At 35.6% G+C, this 24,045-nt stretch overlaps 1 protein-coding gene across 1 annotated transcript in view; it reads left to right on the top strand.

The window, feature by feature from the left end:
* The window catches only part of TMEM135 (transmembrane protein 135), a 256,954-nt gene that overhangs the window by 161,094 nt on the left and 71,815 nt on the right, over positions 1-24,045 (top strand). Inside the window, exon 6 of the mRNA XM_065936872.1 lies at positions 19,067-19,113. Within this exon, the coding sequence (XP_065792944.1) occupies positions 19,067-19,113 (47 nt within the window). The remainder of the gene's footprint in view (positions 1-19,066; positions 19,114-24,045) is intronic.

Raw genomic sequence — 24,045 nt, 5'->3', positions numbered from 1 at the left:
TTATCCTTCTCTTTTCTATATACTGCTAAAATATTTTTGTGGTATTTTGAAAAATTATGTGTCTCAATATCACTATGTCTGTTAGTGATAAACTGGATACTGAATCTTTCATGCTGACCAGGGAGGAAAAAAAGTCACAGAAGTTTTCATAAGGTTACCCAGTGAGAGGCCTTGATCTATTCCATTTCCTTGATGTAATAAACTGGGGAGGCATAAAAGGAAAAATCTTGTGTGTGAAATAATTTTGGAGGAGATGACTGTAAAGTCTTCTGCGGTTCATCTGAGTCAGAATTCATGCACTCTCTTCACTTCTTTTCTTTTAATGCCTGCTTTCATTGTGCTTGAAGACGTTTTAATTGCTCATTAGAAAGAAAGTTTGGTTCTGGACATTTCGTGTGTGAAGAAATGGTGGTCGGTGAGAACTGAGTGTGCAGAGAGGAATCTGCAGCTGGATAGAAATAGTGAGAGCCAAGGCAGACAGGAGCAAAGCCATGCCTAATCAGGGAAGGATTTTCTCAAACGAGTTCGAGAGTGAGCTTGTGCTCAATCACCGGCAGATGACTTGGGTGTGGGCGCAGGCACAGCGCTTGGGGAAACTCAGGCACGTTCCGTCACCTCAGGACACGAGTGAGTGCACGCCAGTCCACGCGCTGTGTTTAAAAGGCAGTGGAGGTCACACACATCCTCTGTGTGCCGCTCACGACCGCTTGTTGCACGCTGTGTGCTGGGGTTGGGTTGGTTCTCGGTGGTCGCCGCAGACGTGGGACTCAGCCAGAGGGCAGCCTTTCCCCCACGGCACGGTGTGGCTTGGGGGAGCCGTGAGTGCTGCCGTGCTGGCCAGCTTAGTCGGGACTAGGGTAAGCCTCACTCTGACGGTCTTTCTTACCGCCATCAAATGACCGAATTCTGAATTGCTGGCCTGCCCTGTGCTGCTGTAGGTGGCCCTGCTGTGACCTCTGTGAAGGAATCTGGGAGCTCCTATTTGTTTTTGTTATGTCCCTCAGGGAAAAACATAATGTCACCCTAAGCCTGCTTCTTATTTGAGGTTAATGGGAATACCACCCTTTGTAGGAAAGTAAGTAACTTACTACAAATTATCTACTTATAGTAATGAGGTTTCACCTAGGCGACCTGTCTACTTTGCCCTGCTTGAAGGCACAGTATTTTTTCAGCTTTAACTTTGTTCTGAGTCTGTATAAAACCTTTCTCCATCCTCTGTGTGCTGAATGACGTGAGATTTTTTTGTATTGTTTTCTGAATTGAAAAAGTAAGATGTTTGGCAGCATTAGGATGAAGAATGGTCACTTATGTGGTTACCTAAACATATAAGAAAACTGGCTCATGTAACTTTTTTCTCTTCTCACCTTATGTGTCAGTGTGTAAGGTTTTAAGTTTCTGATTGTGATATTTAGGTTACTTAGTTTCAAAATGTAAAAGCTTTGTTTCTTTGATTGTGATATTAGGGAACTTAGTTTTAAAATGTAACAAATGTATTTTTTTTTTACTAGAATAAATATTTTGTACAAGTTTTGAGGATTATGGAAATTTTTTGGTCACTTTTGCTTTTCTTAAATCTGATTCATTATGTAAGTAGTGCACTTTATAACAGAGACTATATCTTTTTTTAATTTTTAAATTATTTACTGATTTATAGCTGTTGTGTTAGTTTATGGTATGATGGTAGTTTAGCTGCCAAGTCATGTCTGACTCTTGCAATCCCATGGACTATAGCCTCCCAGGCTTCTCTGTCTGTGGGATTCTCCAGGCAAAAATTCTGTAATGGGTTGCCATTTCCTTCTCCAGGGGATCTTCCAGCCCAGAAATTGAACCCAGGTCTCCTGCCTTGCTGCAGATTCTTTACTGACTGAGTTGAGATGGAAGTAATTCAGTTATACATATACATATGTTATTAGTACTGAATATTCATTGGAAGGACTGATGCTGAAGCTGAAACTCCAACACTTTGGCCACCTGATGCGAAAAACTGACTCATTGGAAAAGACCCTGATGCTGGGAAAGATTGAAGGCAGGAGGAGAAGGATACCACAGAGGATGAGATGGTTGGATGGGTCACTGACTTGATGGACATGAGTTTGAATAAACTCTGGGAGTTGGTGATGGACAGGGAAGCCTGGTGTGCTACAGTCCATGGAGTCACAGAGAGTTGGCCACAACTGAGCAACTGAACTGAACTGATGTTATATATATATTTTTTTTCCACTATGATTTATTACAGTATACTGAATATGACTCCCTGTCCTATGCAGTAAGACTTTGTTGTTTTTCTGTTTTAAATATAGTAGTTTGTATCTTGGAGAAGGCAATGGCAACCTACTCCAGTACTCTTGCCTGGAAAATCCCAATGGACGGAAGAGCCTGGTAGACTGCAGTCCATGGGGTTGCTGAGAGTCGGACACGACTGAGCGACTTCACTTTCACTTTTTACTTTCATGCATTGGAGAAGGAAATGGTAACCCACTCCAGTGTTCTTGCCTGGAGAATCCCAGGGACGGGGGAGCCTGGTGGGCTGCCGTCTATGGGGTCGCACAGAGTCTGACACGACTGATGCGACTTAGCAGCAGCAGCAGCAGCAGTTTGTATCTGCTAATCCTAAACTCATAATTTATCCCTCCTCCACCTCCTTTCTCTGTTAATAGCCCTAAATTTGTTTTCTATATCTGTGAATGTGTTTCTGTTTTGTAAATAGGTTCATTTGTATCATGTTTAGATTCCACATATAGTGATATCATATGATATTTGTCTTTCTCTTTCTGACTTCATGTAGTATGTTAATCTCTGGGCCTATCCATGTTGCTGCAAATGGTGTTATTTCTTTTTTATGGCTGAGTAGTACTCCATCACATATACATATATATATGTCCCACAGCTTTTTTAAAAAGCTTTTTATTTTGTTTGGGGCATAGGCGATTAACCATGTTGTGACAGTTTCAGGTGAACACCTAAGGGAGCCTGCCATACATACACATGTATCCATTCTACCCCAACTCCCACCCATCCAGGCTGCCACATAACATTCAGCAGAGTTCCATGTGCTATGCAGTAGATCCTTGTTGATTATCCATTTTAAATGTAGCAGTATGAATATGTTCATCCCAAACTCCCTAACTATCCCTGCCATCCATCCTTCCCCCGACTGCAACCGTAAGTTCATTCTCTAAGTCTATGAGTCTCTTTCTGTTTTGTAAATTCATCTGTATGATTTCTTTTTAGACTCCACATATAAGGGATGTCCCAGGATATTTCTCCTTCTCTGTTTGACTGACTTATTTACTTCACTCAGGATGACAGTCTCTGGGTCCATCCATATTGCTTCAAGTGGCATTATTTCATTCTTTTTAGTGGCTGAGTAATATTTCAGTGTGTGTGTGTGAGAACCACATGTTTATCCATTTCTCTGTTGATGGACATTCAGGTTGCTTCCATGTCCTGGCTTTTGTAAAATAGTGCTGCAGTGAACATTGGGGCGTATGTAATTTTTCAAATTATAGTGTTCTCTGGATATATTCCCAGAAGTGGGATTGCCAGATCATATGGCAACTCTGTTTTTAGTTCTTTAAGGAACCTCCATGCTATTTTCCATAGTCATTGCACCCATTTGCATTTCCACCAACATCAACAACTTAGGAATTCCTTTTCCTCCACATCTTCTCTAGCATTTGTTATTTGTAGACTTTTAAATGATTTATGTGAGGTGATACCTCACTGTAGTTTTGATTTGCACTTCAAAGACTATATCTTAGCTGAGTGTTTTATTATAATTAAGCTGAATGAAATTTATAAGAGCCATAATTCTCTAATAGGAGTTTTTAAAGAAGTTTTTGAGAGAAATCCATGACCACACAACCACACCTGGTTGCCAGATCTGGCTTAATCCCAGTATTGTCTGTCTCTCTAAGACTCTTCTCTGAAGTGAGGATAATAACCCCTACATTACAAGGCTATTTTGAGGATTATATAAAGTGATGTATGTCAAGCACAGAATATAGCATATGACATATAGGGAACATTCAGTAACATCAGTAATTGATGTTATTTTTATACTATTATTTTAATTATTATGTTGAACTCTGAAAGGTTTCCCCTCATCCCTCCCCCTTTCTTAAAGGACAGGCAGTTATTAAAAAATATGTGTATATATGTATTACATATAGAAAGCATTATAGGGATTATCCCTACCTTGGAAGCAGAGTAGCTGCCTGATCACCATTAATAAAGTTTTTCTAGAGGCAGAGGGATATAATTAAAAGCCTTGAATCTGAAATCAGACAGTCCTAGCTCTGAGTCTTAGCTCAGCCACTTAAATATTTTTTGATTTTAAGTGAGTAGCGTACTTTTGAAGTCCAGTTGCCTCATCTCTAAAATGGGAATGATTGAAAACCTCCTTTGGAGCTCAGCCTGGTGCCCTGGTGCTCTGACAGTCTAGAGGGGTGAGGGGGGGTGGGGGGATGGGGAGGAGGTTCAGGAGGGAGGGGATGTGTGCAGACTTAGGCTGACTTATGTTGTCGTTCGACAGAAACCAACACAATGTTGTAAAGTGATTATCCTCCAATTCCTACCCCCCCCCCAACAACAACAAAAATCCAAACACCTACCTTGAAGAGCTACTATTAAGATTAGAGGTAATATTTAAAAAAATGCGCAGCGCCCATAGCAGTTCATTGTCTGGTTTGCTTGTCTACTTTCCTCTCTCTCTCTGTTCTCTGGTTCTTTATTGTTTATTTTTATAACTTACCTTTAACTGTAAACACGCTTATGGTTTCTTTTTGGCTCCTTATGATTCCTTTTCACATTTCCTTTCTTGTTTGCTTTGATTTGCTCTTTTAATGACTTTTAATAACCAACTAGTTGACTGTAAAATAGAGAAATGGGTATGGGAAAGAAAAGAAGCAGCTGAACATCTTGATAGTTTTTAAATATGTCATTAGACAACCTTTACTTCCAGTAACTGCATTTCCTTTATATGATAATAATAGGGATATAAATAAAGTGCTGTGGGTGTTTGGTGATAATGTTGGATTGATTTTTGTAGTACCGATTTAGAGAACATGCTTTCAATAAGTATTTTGTTTGGAGAGTAAATTCACATGGTGGTTTTCACTTGACCATTATATTTTCTTTTGAAGTCTTTTTTTTTAAATGTCTAAATCTTTATCTGTAATTTTTTAAATAGTAAGTTGTAATGTAAAGATTTTTTTTTTTTAATTTGCCAGCCAAATTAGAATTGTGTTGTAATAAGGATTATAATTTTCAGGTTGTATTAGTTACTTCATATGGAAATATTCTATAGTTAGTTCTATAGTTAGATTCTGTAAATTGTTTCACTTTTATGGAAGACAAAATACAGCTTACCTATTTACCATAAAAGGACAGCACATCATACAGTCCGTACTTCCTTGCCTCTATCTAACATCACTGTTTCCACAACTGGAAAATGTCAAGGTTAACATGTTGCCAGACTGTGTTTGCTGACCTTGAATGTATAAATCAAGAAAGGTGAGCAGTGCAAGGAAGAGCCTGGGCCGAGCTGGCATACCTAGTGTGATTTCCCACCCTCAGTTCAGTCAGAGAAAATGCTCTCTTTTGCTTAGTATATACATATATTCTGAGGTTTGGCTCATCATATATTATGACAGTTTGCTTTGAAATAATTTTGTTGTGCACTGAAAAAATTTGACTCATGGAATCATAGAATTTTGGAGTTGTGATCCTAGAGATTGACCTAATGTCTCTTTTTAAAAAAAATCAATTTGTTTTAATTGGAGGCTAATTAATTTTGCCATACTTTGACATGAATCAGCCATGGGTGTACATTTGTGCCCCGTCCTGAACCTCCCTCCCTATCCCATCCCTCAGGGTCATCCCAGTGCACTGGCTTTGAGTGACCTGTTTCTTAAAGATGAAAAATTAAGGTTTAAAGAATGGAAGTGATTTGATGAAGTTTATACTCTTAATCTGGAGACCCCAGACTTCTTTCTTACCAGTAGTCTGGTATTTGTGGCCCTAAAGGCCCCAAGGTGTTTTGTACTTTTCCTGTATTTGTTATGTCAAGGAAAGGAAACTTAAAAAAAAAAATCAGTAAGTAAAACTGCTAATCCAAAACAAAGGGACAGATTATAAAGATGTACTATGTATTATGTGATTCAAATTATATAAGGACTTAAAAAAACTATAAAGTAATACATAGCTATTTAACAATCCCACTACTTAAGATGATGCATTTTTAAAAGCATATTAATACTGTGATAATGATCTGTTGTGTGTTCAAAGCAAAATATATCCATTTCAAATTGTGATAACACTCATTGATCTTATAAGAATGGCTTCCCCAAGAGGCTAGGTAATGGTCTGTGTTTTTAGGGAAATTGAAAATGCTTATAGAGTCTTAAGTTCCAGCTTTACAAAGTGTATGAATGGGAGTACTATTTAGTTTTTGAAAAATGGTTGCTATACATAGAAATTAAATTTATTATCAGAAGCCTTATATGGAATATCAAGAATCTGTCCTTGTATGGAATTACACGAAATAGCGATTGCTTTGTGTTTTGAGTAACTTACGTTGGCGACATAAAGGTATACAGACAACCAAAAAAACTTTGTCTAATTATACATTGAATAATTAAAATAATAATTAATTGAATGTTTTGGTGAGCACCTCTTGTAGGGTAAAATGTAAATATTCTGTCTTAGCATATTGTTTTGGCTGATTTGTTAATATGCTTACATTTCCACTAGACTGACTTTGACAAGAATCAGTGTTATGTGGTTTTATTGCCCTAATACCCTGGCAGTATAGCAAGCAGTGTAGTAAATATATAGGAAAAGGTGACAACTAGTGATTCTGTTTCTCTTGACGATCATGAGGTCTCCTGATAGGCTAGAGCTTATCAGACCGTCTCTGTATCTCTCTCCTTTTGACTTGCTCAGGCACAAAGTGTTAGTGATGCATAAATAGCTGATCACTCTTTTTTTGAGCGGGAGGGAGGGTGGATGTGTGGCTAAGATATGAATGAAGTAGAAATTTATTGGTCTTTTCCAGAGAGCGGAGATGGGGTTTCAGTATTTATTTGTGTAATGGAAGGAGAGGGGCGCAGTGACTACGGGGAGGAAACGGGCTTGGTGTGAGTAGTGAAGGCCAGGTCACAAGGAGCATCTCTGGACAATTCAGGCAGGAGTGGGCACATGCAGTGAACAGGGCTGAGGAACATTTAATTGAGGATATTAAAGAAAAGCAGAAGATTTCTGTGGGAGGAAGTAGTTAAACGCACCATCTGTTTAGGTCGCTAGTAGACTTTAAATGACTTCAGGATATGTGTTTTAACCATTTTGAAGCTTAAATGGTAAAAACAGCCTTCTTTACCGGGTCACAGTCACATTTTGTGTATTTCTGGTTATTTTTAGGTTTATAAAGTATTCACATATCATGGTATTGTTTCTTTGTTAGAGCATCAAGAGGGATAGTTTTCATATAATCCTTCGTGACATAGTGAAGACAGCCATAGTACAGTTTTTCCCTGCAAGTTTTGTAAGCTCTCTAACAGGAAGCCATGTATTGTAAATCTATCACTTCCTGAAAAGTTATTCCAGGGAAAACAGTATTTTTCAGCTGAATGAACTTTACTTTCATGTTTTTTGTGCACTCGACTTAAATATTCTTTTGGTTTAGTACATTATGAAATTTCCAATACACAGTATTTTATTTTAACCACCTCTATTCTTGGTGCAAATAGAAAATAATGAAATTAATTCTCTGTTTTCACAGAAGTATATTCAGTTTCAAAAAATAAAAATGGTTTCTAAAAGATCCACAGTCGAAAAATAGGCAAAGAATATGAAAAAGTAGTTAAATCAACTGACTAAAAAACAAAAAGATTTATAAACCTGTGATGCTCAATTTCATTTGTAAGAAGAATGCAACTATAATATATCGTTTCTTTCATCTATCACATTGCGAGGATAAAACAGTTTGATAAAATGCAGTTTTGTGGCTACAGGGAAATTGTTCATGTCAGGGTATGACTACTTTGATATATACCATTGATATGAGAGTATATCAGAATTAAAAATGCACCTATCTTTGATACGTGAATTCAATTCTAAGGATTTACCTCCAGAGATACGCGTGCAAGTTTACAATGTTTACTTTGGTATTCAATATATATTGCCTCCACTCTATTTATTTCACAGACTGTTTAAATAAACCTTAGCATTCCTTTGTGTGTATGTGTGTAAAATTAAAAAGTATAAAAGAGTGTCTTTATTTGGCATATATCTTTGCACAAATGTACACAAACATACATATATACACCTACACAATTCTATACAGACAGAATACCAGAGCTCTAGAATATAAGGGAACTTTCTTTTCATTGTATTTTTGTCATTCATTTGAGTTTTTGTTTCTCTCAAGTATATGTATTAATTTTTTTAAGGTTTTAAGTGTTTTTGAGATATATTACATGCTATAAAATTTATAAAAGTGTCAGTTTCATGGGTTTTTAGTGTGTTTACAGAACTGTGTACGTCTCCATGTGACCTAATTTTGGAATATTTTCATTGACCCCTGAAGAAACCATATACCATGGGCAAACTCCATCAGCCCTCACTCCTCTAGCTCTAGATATCCATAATTCTACTTGCTGTAAGGACATTTGTCTATTCTGAAATTTCAGATAAATGGTGTCATACAACATGTGGTCTTTTTAAGTGGCTTCCTTCACTTTTATTTCAGGTTCATTCATGTTGTATTATGCCCTTCATTATTTTTTTGAATTAAAAAAATCAAAGTGATAATAGCAATTTCAAAAGCACTTATCCTGTTTAAGTATATTGTACAATTATTGTGAAATGGAAGAGGATTATAGAGAAATTATTTCTTGTCAGTAGTTACTATTTCTTGAGCATCTTTGATGTACTGGTTATTCTTTCAGGCTTTATATATGTTATCTCACTCAATGCTTTAATCTGTGTAATAGTTAATATTATTTCCACAAATGAGTAAACTGTGATATGATTATTTTGTGTGTCAATTTAGACATAAAAATGTAAAGTATAAAAATAGATATGTGCAGATGCATACTTTACAGCTAAAGTTAGAATATGTTAAGTGTAGCATTACCACAATGCACAGTGGAAATGTCATTTACTAGCCAGACAGGTTTAATAGAACTTTTTGCAATTATGGGTATGTCTGTAACTGCTTGTCCATTATGGTATCCACTGTTGGACGGAGTCCACTGAAGATGAGAGAGGAAAGTATTCAGCTGGTTACTGATTAGGGCGTGTACATGGGGAAGATACCCCAGGTCAAAGAAAGAATGACCTGAAAGGATTAGAGGTGCTTGATTGAGTGCTTGGCACTCAAATAGCAGTAGGAATAGTGTCTGTTCCTATCAGCCAGCCTGGAGAATCTCAAGATTCATGTGGCACTGGGTAGAGTACACACAAGGGTCTTATCTCAGCCGGGGAATAATTAGTCCTAAGTTGAGCACTACCCCACCCCCCTCCTAAAATATCTTAAAAGCAAGTCATTAAAGGATTTGACTGTTTCCAAATAACTGTGATCAAGAACAAAGTCAAGAAGATTTATGGGCATATGAAAATATCCAACATCCGCCAAGGTAAAATTCAGAATGTTTGATAAGCAGTGAAAATTAGCAGCCATGCAGTAAGAAACAAGAAAAGTTGACCTGTAATGAGGAGATAATCAGTCAATTAACACTGAATGAAAACTGCCAAGTTATTTGTTGGCAGGCAATGACATTAGAAAGCATTGTTATAAGTGAATTCTGTAGTTTCACAAGAGTTAGAGACATGGAAAATGGGGGAAAAAAATCAAATTTTGAATTATGATATATTAATTATGTATGTAAAATTTACTGGTGGCATTAATAACATATTATATGTTACAGAAGAAAATATGAATGAACTTGAAGACATAAGAACAGAAATGATCCAAAATGAATCATGGAGAATAAAGGGATTTTTTTGTTTTACAAACTAAAGAGAAAATTACTGAGTTGTGGAACAACTTTAGGTGACCTACTATATAATAATTGGAGTTCCCAAAGAGGAGAGGGAGAAAATATATTTCATGTTATTATGGTTAAAAATTTTCAAATTTGATGAAAACTATAAATCCACAGATCAAAGAAATTTAATGATGTCCTAGTAAAAGAAGCAATGATGAAGACTATAAGACCTCTCATAATCAAATTCTAAGAAGACACTGAAGTGGTACTCATTGAGCCAACTACTGAAATAAAATGATTAATCAACCTAGAAATTGATACCCAGAAAAAAATAACTTTAAAAACAAAGGTCAAAACTTTTTTAGACATACATTTTTAAGAAAAATATTTAAAATATATTTTCTATAAAATATATAGAACTATAATGGATGATAGCAGTAGCACAAATGTAAGGAACAGGGAAGAAACAGAAGTATTCTATTGAGGAATTCCATTTTATATGTTAAGTGGTATAATATCACTTGAATGGAGACTGTATCAATTTAAAGATGTTTACTACAAAGCCTTTAAATAAACAAGCCAACAATGGAGGGAAGATGGAGTCTTTTACAAAAACTGAGTTGATTCAAAAAAGGCAGAGGAAGAAAAAAGAAACAAATAAGGAACTATCAACTTCTTTTCTGCTAGCTCACTGGTAAAGAATCTTTCTGCCAAGACAGGAGACCCAGGTTCAATCCCTGGTCTGGGAGGATCCCATCTCCTGCAGAGCAACTGAGCCCGTGCTCTAGAGCCTGGAAGCCGCAGCTCTGAGCCCACGAGCAGCAACTACTGGAGCCTGGGCGCCTAGAGCCTGCGCTTCACAACAAGAGAGGCCCACACACTGCAGCTGCAGGGTGGCTCCCTGTGTACTGCAAGTGGGGAACAGCACCCGCAGTCACCAGGACCCAGCACGGCTGAAAAGAAATAAATAAAATTATGAAAAGGAAACTGTAGAGAAAATAGCAAGAGGATAGATTTAGTTCTGAACTTACCAATAATCGTACTAAATATAAACACTCTAAATATGCCAAATGAAGAGGTGGAGGTTTCAGACAGGATAAAAAAGCAAGAAACAGCAATATGATGCCTATAGGCATTGAATAGAAAGACCAAATCAATTAAAAGTGGAAAACTAATGGTAACCAAAAGAAAGCTGGAATTACTTTCAGATGAAATAGATTTCAAAGCAAAGAATGCCAGAGACAAAGAAGGTAATTTCATCATGGTAAAGTAGGTGTAATTCTAAATGTCTTGTCCCTAATAGCAGAGCTTCAGAATACACCAAGGAGAAACTGACAAACTGTGAGGAGAGATTATGGAGACACCTGCATAATTACAGCAGGATATTTTGATACTTTCTCTCAATAATTGTTGAACCAGTAGATAGACAAATCAATAAAGATTGATGAGACTGGAACAACCCTGTTAAGCAGCTTGACCCTCACCCGACAGCAGTTGAATTCACATTCTTTTAAAAGGAACGCAGGTTATTTACCAAACATACAAAACATATTCTGGGATATCAAGTAAGTTTTGATAAATCTAGGAATAATCAAGTCCAATGAAGTATTTTCTGACCCTAATAGAATAAATAAGTCAATAACAACAAAAAGATAGCTGAAAATCCCCAAGTATGTGGAAATCAAATAACACGGTTCTAACGAAGTCTTGGACGTGAGTTTGAGTAAACTCTGGGAGTTGGAGATGGACAGGGAGGCCTGGAGTGCTGCAGTCCATGGGGTCACAAAGAGTCGGACACCACTGAGCGACTGAACTGAACTGAACTGAATTAAGCCATGGGTCGTAAAACGGAGCAAAAGCAAAAATTGGAAAGTATTTTGAATGGAACAAAAATGGACTCTAGAATATTAAAATTAGGATACCTGTACATCAGACATTAGGGGGAAATTTATATAATTGTAAATCTATACCAGAAAAAAAAAAAAAAACAGCAAAAAATTAAACCAATGGCCTAAATTTCTACCTTTAAGAAACTAGGAAAACCAAATCAAACAAAAAGGAATTAATAAAAATTAAAGTAAACAAGATAGAAAATGGAAAAAGAAAACTGATTAAGGAAAAGCTCTTTTTTTGATAAACATCAATACAGTTAATAAGTTCACAGACTAATAAAGACAAGAAGGCACAAATTGCCAGTATTGGGAATGAGAAAGGTGACATCACCACAGAGATAGTGAGGGAATGCTATTAAAAATATTTTGGGTGTGATAAATATGTTCGTTATCTTAATTCTGATTTTACAGCTATGTACCTATGTCAGAAATTACAAATTTGTACACATTATATGTCAGTTATACCTCAATAAATCTATAAAAAATTTTAAATAGCCACACATGTGAAAAGTAGCTGCAGAATTAAACTATGGAGTAGTATTCTATAAGGTCTTTGAAGGTTAGAATCATTTTTAAATATCTTTTGTATAGAATGAAAACAGTAACACTTGACCAATATTTGTTTAATAGAGGAAATGCAAGATACAACTAGCAGGGTAGACATGGATGTATCACTGGCTTTTTAAGGATCTGTTTCCTACTATGAAAAAAAATACATTACCTGGAGTACCTTTTACCTCTAAAATTCTATAATTCGAAACATAGAGACTACATTCTTCATTTAACTACAATTTGCATTTGTTTGGAAAAGCAGTCTGTTGAAGTTAAGTGTTTAACAGATTTAGTATGATTAATTAAAGAAAAACTTTGAAAACTGTTTGTTGCTAAAAATGAAGTCCTTTCTTTAGCATCTTTAACATAATACTGACCATCTTTCTCAATAAAATTAAAAAATATTTTCCATTGGTTCTGTTGATAGAGTCCCCTTGTTTATTTCTCATCTTTGCTTCCTTGACCACTTTGTGTAAAACCACCCCTTTATCTCCTTATCCTACTTTGTTTTGCTTCAGAATTCATTGCTGTCTGACATACTACTAATCTGATATCGTCTCTTACCTTACCAGAATGTAAGTCCCACAAGGGCAAAGACTTTGTCCATTTTTTGTTCTGCCCGTATCCGAGTCCCCGGACGGGAAAGAGGACTCCTTGAAACAATGCAACTCGCAATAGGGGAATTTATTACTGACTGAGCCAGGGCCTCCCGCCCTCACCAGGTGTGTGAGGACGAAAGACCCCGAGCCCCAGTTCTCTCTGGTATTTATTAGGTCAAAACAAGCAGCAGGTAGTTGGCGCAATCGGATTGGTTACACAGTGGGTAGTTGGCGTAAGCGGATTGGTTACACAGTTGCAAGGTAATTTTTGTTGACCCAACCTGGGGCTTTCAGCTTTCCCCTGATAGGTTCCCTTTCTTCTGGCTAGGCATATGTTGATTGGCTGGCTCCAGAAGGCCTTATAATTATGTTACCCTGGGAAACCAGGCCTACTCCTACTCTAGGCTGCCTGCCATGGCGTTAGCCGTGACAACCTCACATTTTTTATACTACTTTAAGTTCTACAATAGTGCCTGGCGCATTGTATGTGTGAATATTTCTTGAATGAGTTGATCAGTTGTACTTTAATAATATCTCTTACATGTTTCCTCCTGCTTGCACAGATTTTCATGTCTTAAAACTAATAAAAAAAAAAGTTAACTTCAAATATTGGTGATTTGAGAAGATTTCATAAGGTCAAAGTCCACTTGCTTTTAAACAAAGGTTTTAAAAACCTTTCTAGGTTTCTCTGTCTCTGGATGAGGTTTTTATACCTACATCACTTTCATGAATAATAGAACAAAATAAAAATAATCTGCTAAATCCCTGACACTGCAAGTATTGTCTCACTTAATCTTCCTAACAACTCAAAGTGAGGTGATATACTCACTTTACAAATCAGGGATCTAAGATTTTAGGGAAAGTTATAAAAAACACATCATATCTGTATTTCCTTTGCTACCTTGCAAGTAGGACATCAGTACTATCTTTCTGGATCCCATATATATGCATTAATATATGATCTTTCTCTCTTTCGGACTTACTTCACTCTGTGTAATAGGCTCCAAGTTCTTCCATCTCATTAGAAAGCATCAAAAGTCACACAGAACTAGATTCAAACCTTTATTTGCCTTATTCCAGAGCTTGAGTTCTTAAACATTATATTCTTTCCCAGTTTCAGATGTATTATTCATGAAGATAATTGTTAGTTTCATGTGAGCACAGATAGGTCTAGCCTATGAGGATAGAGCATAGCAACATTTTGAGGGAGGCTTTTGGAAGTTTTCTTTGGAGAAAATAGAGAATGTAGGAAGGACTTGTGTGACAATTCCAGAGTGGTTTGTGAATGGAGTCTGTGAGGGGGATAATGACTTGTGCAGGGAAAGAATGAAATGCTGAGCATTTGGGAAGATTGGCATTGCCCCAAGGGGATTCAAGGAAAGGGAAATAAAAATTGAGTTTCTTGATCTGGATCATTGGCTAGCAAAGTATTGCAAGTAAACAAACTCACTTGGACTTTATAATTGATTAAGCAGTAACTGAAAATTATTCTTTATACTTTGTCACATTTTCAAAAACAGTGACATGAACCTTATGCATCATGGATAAGGTATTTTTAAAGACAAGAGAGATTGGGAGAGGAAAAGAAGGAGATAGGAGAGAAGAGTGTGTGCATGTTTATTAGATTTTATATACTTTATAATGAAATATTTCATATTTTATAAGAAATTAATAAAAGTATTTGTTTTTTAGTAATTGATACCCACCCTTTTAAAAGGATGGACTTCCCTTTGGCTAAGATGGTAAAGAATTGGCCTGCAGTGCAGGGGACCTGGGTTCGATCCCTGGGGCAGGAAAATCCCCTGGAGAAGGAGATAGCAATCCACTCCAGTATTCTCGCCTGGAGTATCCCAAGGACAGAGGGGTCTGGTGGGCTACAGTCCATGGGGGTCAAAAAAGTCAAACATGCCTAAGTGATTAACACACACATCCTTTTAAAAAATTAAATTTATTTAAACTAAAAGAAAAAAAATGCAGCTGCCCCATTTCTCCCAGCACTCTCCTGCATCTATAACATATGTTCTCAGTGTCTGTGAGCTCAAATTTCTGTCTGTCTTTCTTCTTTCTCCCTTCTTCCTCCTTCTTCACATTCCACACGGAAGAGATCATATGATATTTGTCTTTCTCTGACTGACTTATTTCACTTAAAGCATAGTACCCTTGGGGTCCTTCGATATTGTTGCAAGTGGCAAGATTTCATTTTTTTGTGGCTGAATAGTATCCCCCCACCTCTGTGTGTGTGTGTGTGTGTGTGTGTGTGTGTGTGTGTGTGTGTGTGTATACCTTGGTTTAATTATCCATTCATCTACTGATGGACACTTACGTTGTTTCCATATCTTGGCTATTGTAAATAGTGCATCACATATGTCTTTTACAGTTAGTGTTTTCATTTTCTTTGGATAAATATTAGGACGTAGAATTGCTGGACCATATGGCAGTTTTATTTTTACTTTTTTGAGGTGCCTCCATACTGTTTTGCATAGTGATTGCACCAATTTACCTTCCCACCAACAGTACACAGGGGTTCCCTTTTCTTACTATCCCCATCAACATTTGTTATTTCTAGTCTTCCTGATGATAACCATTCTAACAAGTGTTAGATGATATCATACTATGGTTTTGATGTGCATTTCCCTAATGTTGAGCATATTTTCATGTACTTGTAGGCGATTTATATGTCTTCTTTGGAAAAATTTAATCTTCTGAACATTTTAAAATTGGATTATTTGTTCTTGTGATATTGAGTTGTAGGAGTTCTTTTTATATTTTGGATTTTAGTTATCAATTATGTCGTTTGTAATTATTTTCTCCTATTCAGGTTTCCTTTTCATTTTGTTGATGGTTACCTTTGTTTTTCAGAACTTTTTAGTTTGCCATCTCACTTTGTTTTTGCTTTTGTTGCTTTTGGTGTCAGATTTTTAAAAATCACCACGACCCATGTCCAGGAGCTTGCCAACTATGTTTTCTTCTGGGAGTTTTATGGTTTCAGGCCTTACATTCAAATCTGTAATCTATTTTGAGTTAATTTTGTGTGTGATGTAAGATAGTGGTCTGGCTTCATTCTTTTGCATGTGTCTATCCTATTTTTGCAATACCATTTATTGAAGAGACTGTTGTATCCCCATTGTGTATTCTTGACTCCTTTATCATAAATCAATCGACCATGTATGCGTGGGTTTATTTCTGGGCCCTTTTATTCTGTATCATTCTCTATTCTCTTTTTATGCCAATACCATACCATTTGATTACTATAGCTTTGAAATACAGTTTGAAATCAGAGAGCATGATGCTCATCCTCTTTTGGGTTGGTAGGCTTATATATTTCTAAGTCATTCAATTTGTGTTTATAATGTGTATCTTAAGCCAGGGTGGCCAACCTGTCAAGCTTGATTTGTAATAGCACAATTTTTACACTTTCCTTAGGTCAACTAGAATTTGTGTTGGGAATAGCCGAACACTATTTTGTACGATTTTTGTGGTTCCTTGTGGTCAGTCTTTAATAGTTGATGATTGTTCACTTGTCATTTGTCTGTGATGTGAGGACATCAATTTTTGTGTTTAGTTTATGATGTTATTGTTGACATAGGAACACATTTTGCATCTGTTTTATTGTTTTAAAACAATTTTATGGGAGATCCACTTTCTTGGTGTAACTAAGCTTTTAGTCAGGACTTGGGTTTGAATTCTTTTCGTATACGTCTTTAGTATATTGTGTTTAGTGTGATGTGTTTTAAGGGAGCTTCTTTATTTTATTTTATTATTTTTTTTATTCCTCAAGTGGTTTACTAGGCATAATGAGAGAATGCAACACAGATGCGTACGTGTGTACACCAAAAGACATACACAACAATGTTCACAGAAGCTCTCCTAATAGCCAAAGAATGGAAACATCTCTAATGTCTATCAACAATACAATGGATAAATAAATGTAGTGTAAAGTAGAATACCGAATGCGGTATAGCAATGAAAATGAATGAATGAATGTTACCTGCTCCAGGTAACAACATGGATAAATCTTACAAAGTTAGATAGAAGCCAGAAACTAAAGATACATTATGTATTAAATTTATATAAAGGTTAACCACTATCAAACCTAATCTTTGGTGTTAGAATTCAGGATGGTGATTACCCTTGGGAAGGATGAAGAGTAATGACTAAGAAGGGACATAGTTATTGATGTGGGTGATGACTATAGTTACCTTCATTTTGTGATGTCATGCTAAACAACTCTATTTGTGTTTTTCTATACATGTTATGCTTCCATTAATTTATAGTTCTATGCTTTCCACCAAATTTGGAAAACATGCCACCTGAATTTTTTTACAAAGTCATTCTGAAAAATAGAAGGACTACTCTCATATCCACTCTATACACCTTCTGGGGAAGGTAGCACCATATACTGATTATGGATTCTAAGCATGTACTTCATTGTTTAGGCCAGCATCCCTAATATCCAGGTTATTGTATCATAACTGGCCAGTTTTCCAATTTCTTCTAAGTTCTCGTTAGCCTGTCAACTCATAAGCCAGTGACAATGAACCAGTACATACCCTGACCTCAGGCCGTATCTCCTAACGTTATTCCCTACGGGAAGATTTCCCTTTGCAGTATGTGTTAGTGCCGCTAATGAGTGGTGGTTTACTGACCATTCACATCCAGCTGTGGCCAGCTCACGGCAGATCCTTTCAAGAATGAATAGGACCCACACTTTTTTCTCTTCCATTAACTGGTCAGAAGGAACTCCTCCTGAAGCCAGTTTATACGGGCTGGGGGAGAAACACTGAAGGGGCAGGGCCAGGACTACCGGAGTCTGAGTCACCCGCTCCTTTAGTTCAGCCGTAGCCAGCTCCCAGTCTAACAGGGAGTGGACTGCTCTGTGCTCATGCAGCTGTATGGTCTTGTGAATCAGGTAACGTCAGTTCACGGCGGGTGGTTTGATTATTCATGCGGTCACTTCATGTCCCATGGTCAGGTGTTCCATCCTACCAGGTAGCAGGAGCAAATCTGGAGCTGCTTTGACCACCGAATGCAGTAGCTGTGACTTGGTGTAACTTCTGCGGATGAGGCCTAGAGAGGCTTTGCAGCTTCCTTTTTCACCTTCTGAACACTGCCCTGGATCTCTATGCTGTGAATAAGTATATTAACAATTGGTTGTTACATTTTAAGTCATACAAGGTGAAATACTGGACCTTGTGCAGTTCGTTCTTTGTTGTTGGTCAAGCAGGGTTCAGAAAGGAAATGAGGTTTTGAAAGGCATCTTCCGGTTACAAAGCACTATCACGTGCTTGACCTCCTCGGACACAGTCTCCGGACGGGAAAAGCCCACCGTGAAGGCCCTCTTCCACCTCAACACTCAGAGGCGGGCCCCGCTGCCCCACGGCCGCCTGCACCGCCTCCTTAAGGGAGCTTCTTTAATCCAGATTTATTGTGTGTTCTGATGCTTGCTTTTAGAGAAAAAAAAATTTTAATAGAGAGTCTATATTCCATACAGGATGATTATATTTTTAGGGGCTTTTTTTATTGATTATAATTGGTTGTCAACTGGGCTGTGTTTTATATTTTAAAATCTGATTATCTTGATATAATAGTTAATAAGCTTTATGATTTTTCTGCTGACTTCAATATATAAAAGCTATTGTCTTTGCTTTTGGGTTAGTTGCTTCTTCAGGAATTCTTAGATATAATTTTAACAATTGGCTATTCTTTTTTGAACCCTGTTACCCTCTACTGAATCTATATACATGCATACATGTATATATAGTATTATATATCTAAATATGTATATATATGCATATATATATTGTATAGTTATGTAGTTTTATTTATTTGTATATGTGTAAATATACAGACTCATTTATGCCTTGATTTAACTTTTTGAAAGGTAGGGAATGTGATATATATATATGACTGGTTTTGTACACCTTTTCATCGCTTCAGTTATAAGGTTTAATAGTGGGGATTTTTGCTTTGATAAGACACACAAATGATGATGTCAGTGTTCTCTTGCAAGTAATGTATTATTTCCTTTTTATAGGTCCTTTTGTTCTGCATCACAGCTGCCATGTACATGTTCTTTTTCAGGTATGTTTTATCTATTTACTTTAATAGAAAAAATACTCTTCCTTAGTAATTTAAAAATCATCTGTATAACTAACGTGTTTTCTAAATTATTATTCACCATAAATGACATGAATTTTTGTTTGATTTGTTTTGTTTTCTGGAGTGGTCAGAGATAAGTCACTGCTTCTTAGTGAAGAGAGAAAGAGAGGGAAGGAAGATGTGATGTTTTTCACATTATGCTTATAAGTTCATCTTGGAAAGCTGAATATATAAATTAATAGTCCTCAGATCTTGATAAGTGAATTTTTGCTTTTTTGACCCTTATTTTGGATACTTGTCAGTCTCTTTATAAAATAATCAACATTTCAATTTTAAATGAGAGAAAAGTGATGGTAGGACTTAATCTAAGTCTTCTGCAAAGGTAACCTAGCACACTAATCACCGTCTGTAAAACATTAAGTTAGTTTGTGATGCCAAAGTTGCGTTTTTCATTGACACTGAAACTCTCAGGAATGTGGGGGAGTATTAGAATGGCTCAAAATTGTAATGCCAATAAATATGGTGTCTGTCATTGTTGCATAAACACAACAGTATGGGAGTAAGATTTTTGATTAGGAAGAGTCCACTCTTTCATTTGAAGTAGTACCAGTAATTCCTGTCTGTTTCACTCTTATTACACTCATTTGAATAGACTTCTTTCTTAATTTTTCATGATATAGGCAGAATTTCATCACAACAGGAAGTACAAGTCTTTTAAAATTAAAATTTATAATGATTGACAAAGACAATTATGGATTTTAGTGAGATGTATTTGATAGATCTTTTTTGTTTAACCTAAATAAGACAATTCAACCATAGCAGAATGTTTAAACAACTAATTTCCTGTCAGAATGTTCTATTAATATTTGATAAGCACGGTGATATACTTTTAACTTCTTTTGACATTATAAAAATGTTACATACAAATATAAAATGACAATGTCGCTTTAATTTTTCCTGTAAAAGATGGACAGGCTGTTAGAAGGAAAAAAATGGATGAAGTTTTTAAGGTGGGGAGGACTTATTCATAATGGTGTGCACAGTTATTAGCAACTGAGAAATCAGTGCAGCTACATGGGGTCATTTGTGAAATCATATGACCTACTATTCTTAACATACTTTCATATATACTTTACAACTCTTACAGTCACTTTCTTATATTTTGGTAATTTAGGGGTGTGGTATGGGAGTTGAGAACAATGACTTTCATTTAATCAGTTTCTAAAACCTTAATTGTATTCAGATACATTATTAGGAAAGTATTACAAGTTCATGTAGTTTATCTTTATCCTCTGTCTAATCTGAAGATACCTAGTGGGAGAGATGTAAAAAAAAAGATAAAAACTTAGAAACATATCTTTTCTTGGCATGCACAGGAGGAAAGTACAATATCAAGTAAAGTTTTTTGTGTGTGTGAGAATTCCTACCAAACCCACGTAGTTCAGTGAAACAGTCCTTCCCAATATGGCACTTTAAGACAGCACGTTTGATCAACATTTAGCATTTCTTAGTCATCAGAAGTTTTTGAGGTTTTAAAAAAAATGTGTTGAATATAGTGATAGTGCCCAGTGTTAGTCAGGGTCCTAGGATATTGTACTTCGAAAACTGCTGCCATCAAACTAGTATTTTTGGTGTAGAAGGAAAATCAACCCTATAAATATGTATTTTGGTGCAGAGCTACGGAACCTTTTCCTGTTTCAGTCACAAAGTCTAGGTTAAAAACAACAATTTAAAATACTTTCCAGAAGGCTCAATACAAGGTTTTAGTGCCAAGATAAACATTTTCCATTTTCTGAGGAAAGGGGTTGTTTTTCTCCAAAAAGAAGGACTATCACCAAATTCCTAGTGTTCTTGGCAGAAGTTAGTTTGAATAACTCAACAAAAGAGGTTTGGTACATGGTAAAATAAAACCATTTATAACATACTGCAACCAAAGAAAACAGTGTTGTATGTTTGTCTGAACTCTAGCATGTGTTTGGAATGCACAAACAAGTTAGCAGTTAGCAAGTCTAATTGCATTAGAATATTCAGCTTTATTATAAATACAGATATCTTAGGACTTATTTATTCCATTTATTAACAGTTACTTTAATTCTAATTGCATAAAGTTAGATCAGTAAATATCAAATAATATTGTCCCTATGTTCCCATTTATGGTAACCTTTACTAAGAAGAGGATAAGGAAAACATTTTGTGTTAGAAATGAGTCAACTTGTGTTTTTATCCTAACCCATAAATGGGAAAAAGGGAAATGAGACCCCATTTCAATACAGAGAAAATTTGCCAATTTTGTTTTTTAAAGAAAGAACTTAGAAAGTAGTTCCATAAGTATTTTCGTAAAGTGACGTAGGATGTGACAATTATAAAATGAATTTACTTAAAAAACAGCAGAGTGCTCATAGTATTGAAACCATGGTTATTAAAATATGTAGTGAAAATATCTTACTTTTGCATAGCTCTTAGTTATTTTATAGATATAGGTCTTTTCACATTATCCCATACATGATGATCTCTTTTTATCTTTTGTATTTTTTAAATTATGAAAGTATGATAACATATTTACAGGAAATTTGGAAAATACAGAACAAAGTTATATGTAGCTCCACTATATATTACAGTTTTTTTTAAGTAGATAAATTAAGATTTTTAGTTGGGGTTTCAATATCAAACTCTCAAAAATTAATAGAATGAATATACAGAAAGGTAGAAGGATATAGTAGGCCTGAAAAACACTATGAATCATTTTAATATAATTAAGATTTATACAGTCTTCACACAACAGTAGGCTACAAATTCTATTCAAGTTTCCTTAGACTGTAAACTAGGAGACACTGGAACATATCCACGGACATAAAACAACGTACAAAAATTTCATGGTCTAAAGGTATTGAAGTCATACAGAGTCTGTTCTCTTGTCACTGTGAAATTATGTTAGAAATCAATATCAAAAGATATTTGAAAATAACCCATATATTTTCAAGTGCAATGCGACATTTACTGAGAAAGATCTTTGACTTAGCCATTGAAAGCCTCAATGAAGTTAGAAGAATGAAAAACACAGAGGGTGATTGCAGAGAAGGAAGCATTTAAATAAGAATTTAATACCAAAATGAGAAGCTAATGTTAAAGACACTTAAAAAACCCCATCATACATGGTGATCCTCACTTTTAATTGGTATTCCAGAAATAAAGCTTACATTCAAATGAAATTCTGGGAGCACTTCAAAGGTGTGGATGGTATGTGAAGGTAGTATGTGAAGGTAGGAAAGGTAGTATGTGAAGAGAGAGTTCTACTCTTGTTCCAGTTATTCATAATGATTGTGCCTCTTTTGTTTAAGCATTATATTATTTTGTATGTTATTGTCATAACTTTGCCTGAGATAGTGTCTGTCACTATCAGTTCAGACCAAGCAGAAGTCATACTTCAAAACTTGATAGACTGTTTTGTCAAATGCATCTCTTTAAGGTATTTCTTTACTTCCAAGAGTGTATTTATAGGTAAAGCAATGTAAGTTTTTTTTCAAGTAAAAGGGTTTATCATAATTACTGATTCAGGCTTGCTTAGGATCTTCCCAACAGTCAATGTGGAGAAAATAAAGTTTCTTTTGAACCGCTTGCCTCTTTCTTGTTTTAATTGAGAAACAAAGCAAAAAAATCAACAATAATGCAGACACTGCAACAAAACTATTATGCTTAATCCTGCTCACAACTTTTAAATGTTATTTTGTCTGTTTTATTGTCAACATTAGTGATCTGTGTATAAAGAACATTAATATTTTAGAAAAACAAAGTAATCCAGTTTCATTTTTCTTTAATTTAAAATAGTATCATAAAGCGTATTATGACAACTTTGATCCCATCTTAGTGAGTACCTAGCTAGAAATTCTTTCCACCTGCCTACGCAAAGGCAGCAACAAATCCAACAATTTGTTTAAACATGTAGATTGAACAGCTCAGACTTGTTGTCATAGCAGATAATCTACAGACTATATATGACTGATTCACAGCAGACATATGTTAATCTGCTATAAACATTGGATTTTTAGTTAAAAACCAGTGCAAATTAAAGTTTATTGTGGTTGTGTTTTATACGTATTTAGGAACAGTATTGATGACTGCTATCCCATGAATTAGTACTACTCTGTGAAGGCCAACATTAATAAACTATAATATTTCATTAGTCTCAACATATGGATGTAGATTTTTTTTTTTTTAGAACGCGACACTATTTATTGATTGGACACCCTGCAGTTCTTGAGTGAAAGATGTTTCTGATTATCCTTGAATCTGTTTACATAAACGTCATATCTTTGAAATAACAACTAGTAAAAACTTTGATCTGGGCCTTTCAACCATTTACTGATTTTTGAAAAACCCTTTAAATATCAGTAAGTTTCTGTATTTTTAAATTATTATCTAAAATGACACAAAAATCAAATCTAGAAAATTATATATGGCATTCAGGTTCAGGGGAGCTTGTCTTAAATAATTAGATTTTTATTTCAAGGAGATCAGTTCTAGCAATCCTGAGTGAGAGTGAATGGGGTTTTGAGGGGGCATAATACCAGATAATGGGAGGACACCAAGGCAATTATTCAGGAGAGAAATGGTGAGGGCATCGTTGAAGGTTATGGTTATGACTTGATGAAGAGTAAATTTATCTAAAACAGGAGGAAGAGCAAAACACTGGAAAGTGAGCATATTAGAAAACATGTGAAAATTACATACAAGTTTTGTAAACACTGAGATTGAGTTGCTTTTAAGACATTCACATAGAGAAATACAGATATCATTTATTTGGAGTTCATGAGATATAAATAGAGGATATTCTTGATTGTCATATGAGCAGTTTGACTTTGGACAAATTATACAACTTCTGTATACCTCAGCTTTTTCATTATTAAAAAGTGTAAA

The sequence above is a fragment of the Muntiacus reevesi genome, chromosome 5 (assembly GCF_963930625.1).
Source record: "Muntiacus reevesi chromosome 5, mMunRee1.1, whole genome shotgun sequence".
NCBI lineage: Eukaryota > Metazoa > Chordata > Mammalia > Artiodactyla > Cervidae > Muntiacus > Muntiacus reevesi.
This window is presented reverse-complemented; position numbering and strand designations above follow the sequence as displayed.